At 34.6% G+C, this 11,303-nt stretch overlaps 1 protein-coding gene across 1 annotated transcript; it reads left to right on the top strand.

Annotated features, from left to right (window-relative positions):
- Positions 1–9,919: 9,919 nt before the first annotated feature.
- Positions 9,920–10,468, top strand: LOC137655344 (uncharacterized). The gene has a single exon (XM_068389237.1). The coding sequence runs from the start codon at positions 9,920–9,922 to the stop codon at positions 10,466–10,468; it is 549 nt and encodes a 182-aa protein (XP_068245338.1).
- The last annotated feature ends 835 nt before the right edge of the window (positions 10,469–11,303 follow it).

The raw sequence follows: 11,303 nt of genomic DNA, 5'->3' as shown, positions 1-11,303 counted from the left end.
ATGTGTGGAGCTTTCTGCTATCATTGGAGGGAAGAAGTCTGTGATTGGTTCTCATGACGGAAGAACTCCTTCAAGTCATACTCTCTGCCCTGGCATGATATGAACAGCTTGGAGAACAGACGATTGTTTGCTTTGAAGAGTCAACAGATACTGATACCTGTAGTAAAAAGTCAACCATGTTCCTTTTGATTTGTTCATAGATGGTGGATTCTTCTTTTCTTCCCCGTCTCTTAATAAACTCCTGGAAATTGACATTTCCTTTCTCAAAGTGTGCACTAACCAGCTCTGAAAAAACTTCAGTGAGCAATGTTCTTTGCATCAAGTGAAAGGAGGTCTCAACTCTCAGCCTGGAGAAGATTGCTCACATCTTGCATGCCTTGTGAGAGCTTTTATATTCTCTCAAGGAACACTGTGCTCGTTCTGTTTTGTCATGCTGGATGGTGTGTTTAGAACCCCCTTGATCCCACTTCTTGCCCCATACTGTGTACCCAAGTGGCTGACTTCAGGACCAGCTACCATCCACCATCTCAGTACTGATAGGTCTTCAGTCATGCCCATTGCACTCCCGCCTGCCTTGATGACAGTGATGGACCCAGAACAAAAAGCATCTCATTTATTGCATGGAAGAGGGAAATATTAGTCACATAGTGTAGCCATTATGTTTTTGTGGTTGTTATGCACGTGGTGATTTGAGCTCTTCACTCTTCTTCTTCTGGCAAGAACAACAATTGCTTCAGTCAGTGTGGAATTTACAGCCCTGGGTCTGTTACTTGCCATCTTGGTGAATGGCATTCAAGGTATCATACTATGGTAATTATCTTTATTCCGTGAATCGAAGCCGAGGATTTATCCTTTTACCACCTTGATCTCAATCATTTAGAATAAGGTATGAGATACGACTAGGTTCGAGAATAAATATAAATGACTTACATCTAGCTTGATCGTTCATACAGTATCGTCGAAGTCCTTTGCAGTCTGTTCAGCAACCAAGACACTACATGCAAAGGGCTATAGACCTGTTAATCTTAGCTCGGCTCTCCTGCGCTGGTACAACCGGTAATATATGGTTGCTTATTGATCCAGGGCTTATTAGACAGCATCTGGGACGCTAAAATAATGATTTAGGCACACTAAATAATCATTCGGCTGATACTGAGCCCCATACTGAGGTTCACAACAGTGGTGCCATCCAGCGTGTCCTGATTGAGTGTTGACATTGCTCTACTACAATGAGGAAGTCAATGGGTAAGTACATATTTCTAAGTTCGGACTTTACGCAGTAAGAAAAAAAAAATGTATGATTTGGCATCAAGAGCATTCGGATAAGGGAAGTCTTTGCGATCCTATTGCGAAATGCAATATTTCTGTAAATTCAATAGCATCCTTTTTCTTAAAAGAGCAATCCCCGACGAGTCTGTGTGCTAATTTTGGTGTCTAGTTCCGGAAATGGAAGATTCTCCGGAAATTTTTCTGATATCTTCTCCACTATCCGTAGAAGCATCAAATAATGATTACCAAAGTATTTGAAAAAAAAGAGGATGAATAAAAATTATCATTGATTAAACATATCTGAAATCTATTGGTGAAAATTGATACCAAATACTTTGAAAAGATAAGTAATTGACAACAACTGCAATAATAATAATAATAATAATAATAATAATAATAATAATAATAATAATAGCTATAAATTCAACTGAATGATAAAGCAAGCAAAAAAGTAAAAATTATAATAAGCAAAACTTGAAGTACTTTTAAACTGTGCTTGAATATCGCTCAAAAGAAGAAAAAAATGAAAAGATATTTGTGCTTTGGCCGACTATGGCCAATCCTCAGCCTAAACAATACATTCCTCCCAAGAGCTTGACTCTGACATGTTTAGTTTATTAAATTATTCTCCAAAAATACATCATTTCACCATGCCCGCAAAGTCCTTCGCCATTACTATCAATATTACTTACAATGGGATTTCATTTCTGTGTACTGCTTGGCACACCCGGGTTCAAGTCCCATTGATTTCGATCGTGGCGTTAGATAATTGAATTTCAGGATATCAAAAATTATTTCTAGGGTAGGTGTAAGTAGTGTGGAATGACAATAAAGATCCTAGCATTTGGCATAATGGTCTAAATGACACAGACAACTGCGAACAATGTGAGCCTGTGCAAATCAAATTAGGCTTCCAATGGAATAGTTTAATGAACAATCCTTTTTCAGAGAGTCAAGCTTTATAACAGAAGACTAGGAGTGTCCATTTAATCCAATTTTGAAAAAGGGAAAAATCATACATCTTAGCATTTTTTTAAATGAGTCTTTGGAAAAAAAAAATTAAGATCCAGAGGGAGGTTTTTTATGGTATGCTACAAAATTCTCCATCCACTGTCATGAAATACTACTTGTTGCTAATTATTTCTTGACTGATCCACCATCCCATTTAATTCACTCTGACTACAAGTAGAAAGGCGAGAGAAAAACAACAGGGCAGAAGAGAAGGAAAGAATAGAACCTCTGTAATATATATCTACGTGGAAAAAAAAAAAAAACAGATCAATAACATACTCGTAAAAGTTAACAATTACTACAGCAGAGTTAGGTAGTTCAATATTCGACTGGCCTGTCGTCCAGAAAGGGGTGAAATGGAAATCTCTCTCAAACACCCGGACATCCATCAATTTATATGAGTGACTGTTCCTGTCAAAGGTAAAAAGTAAATTACCTCGGAGGTTATCACAGCCACGGCGAACAGTTCCAATAAAAGCTAATCAGCGGAAATCCGGCATCTTCATAGGAATTTAACTCTGAACAAAACTAAACGTTCAAACTCCAAGACAACGACAATTTTGGAACACGTCAACGTCTACCTTTGTGATAAGTGATCTATATTATTCTGTATCTTAGGACATGTCTAGGGAAAGGGGTAATGTAGGGCAATGTCACAAAGTTTTATTAGTGAATCTACTCTTTAATGTAAGTTGTTTTGGTTTTTGAATAATTGTTTTGTTCATTAAATATAGAATAAGGTTGAAATTAAAATAAATTCCAACATAATTCCAAAATTGTCGATGTATTCCATATAATATGTCGGGAGTTTCGAACTGATCATTCGAAAGTCCTGCCATTTAACTCCACAAACGTTAAGTTAAATTGAGGTAAGATTGGAAGATCTCCCGGGCGTTGCTGCTAATGACTATGGTCCAATAGGTGACGGTATTGGGGCATAAGATTTAACCACCTGTTGGGGAAGGAGCGGGTGTCAGAGAAACTAAGTAGGCTATTTGTTATTTACGAATCACAAAAATCATCTCGTATTATTGCACCACGATAAAAATATCGATGTATATGTTTAGAGCCAAGGACTCTCTAGTTTGGTGGATTACAGCAAATTATGGCCTTCAGCCGAAGCATTAAGCTCACCCTTCGATCTGAAATAAGACTAACAGTTTCTCCGTCTTGTGGTCGATAAAGAAGCATTATCGGACCCCTTATGAATAAATAACGTAAGAATTCCCTCCCCTCTCCCAAGGACACTTTAAGCCTGCCTGACACTTGCGCGCATTTTTGCCACGCACTGGCACGCATTGATGCGCGCCAGTGCGTGCCACTGGTGTTTTTCCCGCACTGTTCACGACCAGTTCACTCCAGTTCGCGCATCGTTCACGCGACGTTCACGCGATGGCACGAATTGGCACGCGTAGTTCACGAGAAGTTCACGACACGTTCACGCGAGTTCCCTCATCATTCCGCATCGTTTCCGCATCGTTCACGCCAGTTCACGAATTGGCCACTCCATATAAAAACGGGGCTTTTCCAACCCGAGGACATTCTTGGATTGCCTTCGGAAGAGACAACAATGCTTTCTGTCAGAGACACCATTGCATTGAGGAGAAGAAACGTATCTTTTTCGTTTGTATTTTTTGTTGCCCTTTATTTTTGTTTCAATAAGAAAGCATTTGATTTACATATAAATAGCAGACATAAAATATGTACAAGTATTAAGAAAGCATTTTATTTTAACATTAAAAGCAGCAAACATGAAAAGTTTTTAGGCTGTTGATTTTAAGGTAATAGAGAAAAAAGTGTGTTGAAATAAGAAATCATTTTATTTTTACATTAAAACAGCAAACAGAAAAAAATTGTTTTGCCCTTCATTTTAAGGTAATAAAGAAGAATAAGTATGTTGATGAAATAAAACATCATTTTATTTTTATATTCAAACAGCAAACTTAAAAATTTCTTGGGTTTATTTTTCAGTTCATTTTTATTTAAAACAAAAGTTTTGGGTCTTGATTGGTAATAGAGGAAAATAAGTGTGTGCATGAAATAAGACATCATTTTATTTTTACATTCAAACAGCAAATATAAACAATTATTAGGTTTATATTTTTCTTTCCTTTTCATTATTTTTTTTCGTTTCCTTTTTGTTTCTCTTCATTATAAAGTTATAGAAATTGTTTGAAATAAGACATCATTTTATTTTTACATTCAAACAGCAAATATAAAAATTTATTAGTTTTTATTTTTCTTTCCTTTTCATTAATTTTTTCGTTTCCTTTTTGTTTCTCTTCATTATAAAGTTATAAAAATAGTTTGAAATAAGATATAATTTGTTTTCACATTAAAACAGCTAATATGAAAATTTATTAGGTTTATTTTTCTTTCCTTTTCATTATTTTTTTTTCGTTTCCTTTTTGTTTCTCTTCATTATAAAGTTATAGAAATAGTTTGAAATAAGATATAATTTTGTTTCACATTAAAACAGCAAATATAAAAATTTATTAGGTTTATTTTTCTTTCCTTTTCATTAATTTTTTCGTTTCCTTTTTGTTTCTCTTCATTATAAAGTTATAGAAATAGTTTGAAATAAGATATCATTTTTTTTCACATTAAAACAGCAAATATAAAAATTTATTAGGTTTATTTTTCTTTCCTTTTCATTAATATTTTCGTTTCCTTTTTGTTTCTCTTCATTATAAAGTTCACGCCACTTCCTGCATCGTTCACTCCAGTTCACGCCAGTTCCCGCACTGTTCACTCCAGTTCACTCCAGTTGGCGCATCGTTCACGACTATTTCACGGCCATTTAGTGCGTGCCAATGCGTGTCACAAACTTTAAACATTTCGAAGTTTTATGCCCGCATGGCACGCATTGGTACGCTCTGGCACGCGAGTTCCCGCACTGTTCACGATATTTTCACGGCTCGTTCGCGCATCAATGCGTACCAGTGCGTGCCACGAATGCGTGCAAGTGTCAGGGGGGCTTTAGTTAGCGCGGGAGGTCGTAGTTTTCTTCGGAGCTGTCCAGAGGTACGGTCGTCCTCTCTGCCTATATCCCCCAAACAAGTAAGTTATTCTTATTGTTACTCTCTCTGTCTCCGATCCAAACCGCGTGAAACCAGGTCGGTTCCCTCTAGTCTTTTTCCGAGTGCGAAGTGTAATTTATATCTGTCTGTAACTTTGTGATCCCAGTGATTGGGGATTAAATTTATTTACTAAGATACGTCAGAGAACCTTGGTAGGTGTTCTACCAAGGTATTATATTGAAATTTAGTGTATTTAGTCCCTTTTTAGTCCGACGGGCACATTTTACAGACCCCTAAGGGAGATAGTTTCATTTATCAATTAGTTCAAATGTTTTAGTGTGTTATTTCCTTGTTAAATAGTTATTTTTGTAATAAATTTGTAAAGTGTATTCATATTTTATTGAATCCTGGACAGTTTTGGGAGGCTAACCTCTTCAAGGTCTTGTTATCGGCCCACACCATCGGGCCTAGAATCATAATTGTAATAAGTCGGAGAAAAAATCACGACATAATATTTCGGAGGTGAATTCGATGTGTTCATCTTTCGGTGAAATAAGTGATTTTATAGAAATGGCTAAATGGCTAACTGTCTCTCGGTATTTCGAATGGTAACCAATATGGAACTAAAGTGCGACTTAATTAGTAACATATATTATGTATTATAATCTATTTCATGTTCATATATAATGTACTCGGTAACCCGTAAACATCGATAACTTTAGGTGGGCTGTTATCTTTTAAATATTTGCAGGCTATTGGTAAGAAATCCATTAATTATAATTATATAAGTAATCGTGTCTGATAAAGAGGAAGAGTTTGTTGACGCTATGAATATTATATCATCCTTGAGGAGGATGCGGGGAATACACAAACGGAAAATAACTATTTACTTAAAGAAGCTAACAGAGTTTCATGGTGATAATAGATTAACCTCTTCCTTTTGTAAGACTCAAATAACTGTAATCGAAAAAGAGATCGCATGAAATAATGAACAGAACTGAACAATATTACAATGAGGAGTTAGATAGTCAGGCAGAATATAGCATTCAGGTTAGTATAGAGCTCGACCAATATGAACAATACATAAGTGAGTCAAGTGGGGCTTCTGACAACCTATCTGCCGATAAAGTTTTAGAAATGATGTCTAGAATGAATATGTCTGATGGGAAACCCCCTCCTTTAGAATGTGGAATCTTTAGTGGTGAGGAGAAAGATAAATTTGCTTTCAATTCATTTCTTAATCAATTTAATGTCATTGGGTCCAGAAAAAAATCTGTCCGATCCTGCCAAACAAATATATTTACATGGGTACCTTAGGGGCTATGCCTTGAAGGTAGTTAAGCATTTGTCTATTTCTGACCGTAACTACCACTTGGCAATTGAAATGTTAAAAGAAGAATTCCTTGACGTAAATTATATTATTGACGAGACTTTTAAGAACATTTTAAGTGCTTCTCCAAGCGCTGAATATGATCAAGAATTCTCTTCTGTGAAAGTTTACCTCAACGAAATCAAGTCCTATCTGCATGAATTGAAAGCACATAATATTGATGTATTGGAAGTGGGGTCCTCTGGGCATAAATTTGTGAGTCATATATTATTTAATAAACTTCCCATACCAGTAAAGAGAGAGTTGGTTCACAAATTAGATACCAATTATCCTAATATGTCTGACATTCTTTCTAACTATAATGAAATTATCAAAACTTTATCTAAAACTGTTTCCAATAGGAAAATGACCTTCACTAAAACCTCTAGTAAACCTAGTCCTAGCAGTTCATTTAAACCTAAAGAAAATAAGGTAGGTGTAAGTACGATTCAAAATTTAAAATTTGCAAATAAAGTAACTGAATTAATTTGTAAATTATGTGCAGCTGAAGGCCATACTTTGGGAAAATGTGTCAACTTTGATCATTATAATGATAAAGTGGCCAGACTAAGGGAACTTTCACTATGCACTAGATGCGCTGGCGCATGAAGACAATGAATGTTACGGGAAACAAAATAAGTTAAGGTTTGAATGTCTGTTGTGTAGAATCTGGGAACACATAACTCCTTTGTGCCCTTTTTGAATAAAGCCGAACTAACTAAAACTAACGTAAGCTTATGTTTTGCTCAAAGAAGTTTTGATGCGTCTCACATTTTACCTACTATGACTTTGTATTTAAGAAATGGCAAAAAGGCTACGAAAGTCAGATGTCTGTTTGACATTGGCAGTCAGCGGTCACATGTTTCCGAATCTGCCGCTAAAGATCTTTGTCAGGATGTAGAGGCGTTGTATGCTTTGGAATGTGATGTAAGCACATACAGTATATAGGGCAAGAAACTAAGGGCTTCAAGCAAATGTCCACTGGAATAAATATAAACCTTTATTAGTTGACAAATCGTTTAATATAAACTTTGAAGTGCCCGGCATGAATCAAATAATAAATAAGTTTAAAGAAAATTATATTGCTTTATTGGATGAGACTTTTTGTGACCACAAAACCATGAAAGTATGAAGGTTGACATGTTAATAGGAATAGATATCATTCAGTTTTTACCTTCGGTAACTTGGACTAAAATGTTGGGTGGGACTTGTTTAGTCGTAAATAATAGAATAGCTCCTGTTGGTAATGTGTTCAACTTTTTGGATAAGGCAGAAAGTAGAGCTGTTATGGACTCCATAGTTAATAAGAAAACACTGAATGTTAAAACAAAAAGCGTGGTAAATTTAGTAATGGATCCTCTAAAATCTTATTTCAATCCATTAGAACATATATCAGAAGACAGTGAGGTAGACAATGGACTTTAACACCTTTTTAGTCTTAAATCCTTGGGAATAAAAAAGTGTGAAAAAGAATTGGTCTCCTTTGATAAAGAACACATTGACAGATTTAGAGAAGAGATCTCTTTTGATAGTGGATTATATCACGTAGAATTGCCCCGGTATACTGATAAAATTGACAGCGTCCCATCTATTCATTTTGTTTCACTTAAGGTATTAGACCGAACAATAGAGTATCTTGGTAAAAGGGTCTCATTGACAAGTACCAGGAAGTTTTTGATAAACAACTCGAGGATGGTATAATCGAGGAAATTAAAGTAAGTCCTTCTGACTATCATAAGTACGTATGGATTCTACATAGACCAATTATAAAATTGGAAGAGCAAGTTACCACAAAAATCAGGCCAGTATTTAACTGTTCTTTAAAAACTTACAGGGAATTGCCTTCACATAATGAAGCAGCTTATCCTGGGATAGATTTAATGGGTTCAATACTGAAATTACTTTTTTTACTTTAGAACTAATAAATATGTAATGTTGAGCGACGTTAAACGAGCTTTTTTGATGATTAAATTAACAAATGAAGTGGATAAAAATAGATTTTGTTTCTTTTGAAAACGGGGAAATAAATTAGTATCTTATCGCTACAAAACAATAGTTTTTGGTTATACTTCTTCACCTTTTATATTAAATTTTGTTATGAAACATCATGCAGAAAGTTATCCTGATAAGTGTAAAGAAATATTAACTAATAACTTCTATGTAGACAATCTTCTTATAACTGGTAATAACATTGATGAAATTAAAAATTTGTATAAGCAAGCTAATGATAGGATGGGACAAGGGGCTTTATTTTAAGGTCTTGAAACTCCAATTGTGTAGAGTTGAGAGAAGAAATGGCATCTGATGATAGACTTGTTGAACATTCTTGCAAAGAGGATAAAGTATTGGGTTATAGATTCAATGTAAATAATTATTCTTTTAGTCTTGCGCCTTGTAAAAGAGACCCAGAAGCAGACACAAAAAGAAAAGTATTGTCACAAACTTCTAAAATATTTGATCCTTTGAATATAGTCTTTCCTGTAACAATGAGAGGCAAAATTTTAGTGAGAAAAATATGGAAATTAGATGTTGGTTGGGATCAAAATATACCTAAAGAAATTTGTTGGGAAATGAAAATTATTAGTAGAGATTTTGAAATGTTATCTGAACTTGAATTTCCCAGAGAGTCCCTTAATGAACTAGATTCGTTTGGTCTTAATACTTTTTTTGTGATAGCTCTGTGGAGGCCCATGGGTTTGTGGCCTATGCGGTTAATCAAAATTATAAAAGTTCTTATTTGTTCTCCAAATCTAAATTGGCTCCACTGAATAAGCGAAATGAGCATAGTGTCCCCACTTTGGAAGTAACGGGAGTAATTCTAGCTTTTAAATGTTTACTTTCCTTACTAGAAGCCTACAGTAAAATAAATTTTCAATTCATTAATATTTGTGTTGATGCTCAAGTGGTTTTAAATTGGCTATTGGCCAGAGAAACTAAAATAAAATCTAAATTTGTTAGACACAGAGTACTTGAGGCAGAAGGTCTTAAAGTTGAAATATCTAAGCTGTTTAAACTACCTGTCTTATATCACTATGTAAATGCTGACATGATCACCAGAGGTTTATCCTATACTAAATATTTAAGTAAATCAACTTATTGGCTAGAAGATCCAGAATGGTTGAGTAATGATTTTGACAAGTGGCCTCTTTACCCTTTATTGAGCATATCGCCTTACTATAAGCATCAATTAAGTACAGTATGCACTATGCAAATAAATAAAGTAAACGCTGGTATTCTCAATATAAACAAAATGTCAAATTATGAACAATTGTTAAGAATTACCAGTTACTTGTTCAAATTTTGTAGTAGATTAAAGGCTGGTAATCCTAAAAAGAAAGCCTTAAAGTATTGGGTGAAAATTGCACAGAAAGAATACTTTTCAGTAGAATTAGATTTTTTACAAAGCAGTGCCAATATTACTAATAATATACCTCCTCTAGTGTCCAGTTTAAATTTATTTTTAGATTTAATGGGTATAATTAGGTCTAGGAGAAGAATATCTAAGTGTTTGTACTTTGACTTTGATGTGCATAACCCAATATTGCTTCCTAAAGAGCATAGGTTCACCTCATTGTTAATAAAGCATTGTCATTTGAAGATACAGCATTTAGGAACAGGCACTACAGTGAACTACCTTAGGGAACAGGGATTTTGGATTCCCAGGGGTAGGTCAGCAGTAAAGACTGAGCTGAGTAGTTGTAATATATGTAGGAAATATACTGCCTTTAAGCTGAAAATTGAACATTCTACAATGGTAGTTAGGAAAACTCTTCAACACAATTCACCAAATTTATTATAAACATTTCAGAGAAGTAAAAATGCTATAAATTGGCTATTCCGATTGCTTGAAGGAAGTTATATCTAGGGGTAATTTCCAAACTACTTTCAGTTTTTCCAACCTCACTGTGGCGGAATGTTACAAAAACAACCCCCACACCCTTGAATCACTCTAGCTGACAAATGTCTCCACAAAACAAACTTTCCCCTTACGTTATCTAAAACCAGACTCTTAGACATAAGGACAAAACAAAACAAAACATAACCTTAAATCTATATTTCTTAAAACTTAAAATAAATCATAAACCATCCACATTCAAAATAAATACTTTAAACCAATCAAAACTTAACACTTTAAACTAATCAAAATTTAACACTTTAAACTAATCAAAACTTAACACTAAATATATAATAACCAAATCACCATTCATATAAAACCCTAACAAAACTTAAAACTAAACCCCACACCAACACCAAATACTAATTATATATATATATATATATATATATATATATATATATATATATATATATATATATATATATATATTTTATGGACACCAACAGTCGTCCACACTCTGCCAACTGTCTTTTGCAGCCCACTACCACAGCTTTGTGGTCAACAATCCACTCGGTGGCCATTTGCCATAACTGCCTCAGTGATTGGGGTGGTCGTTCTAATCATAATCATCATCATCATAAACATCATTATTATCAGCAATCTCAATTCACCGGCCTAGGTCATCAACAGTTCAGCAATCCAATAAAACAGTCCAAAAAAAAAAATCGTATACAGGCCAGGTCATCAACAGTTCAGCAATCCAATAAAAGTCCAAAAAAATCGTATACAAGCCAGG

Source organism: Palaemon carinicauda, chromosome 16 (genome assembly GCF_036898095.1).
Source record: "Palaemon carinicauda isolate YSFRI2023 chromosome 16, ASM3689809v2, whole genome shotgun sequence".
In the NCBI taxonomy this organism is placed as follows: domain Eukaryota; kingdom Metazoa; phylum Arthropoda; class Malacostraca; order Decapoda; family Palaemonidae; genus Palaemon; species Palaemon carinicauda.
Note: the sequence above shows the minus strand (reverse complement) of the source record. Positions and strands in the feature narration are given on the sequence as shown.

Excerpts from the sequence above, each read along its gene's own strand:
- LOC137655344 (XM_068389237.1), top strand. The coding sequence starts at position 9,920 with ATGTCAAATTATGAACAATTGTTAAGAATTACCAGTTACTTGTTCAAA.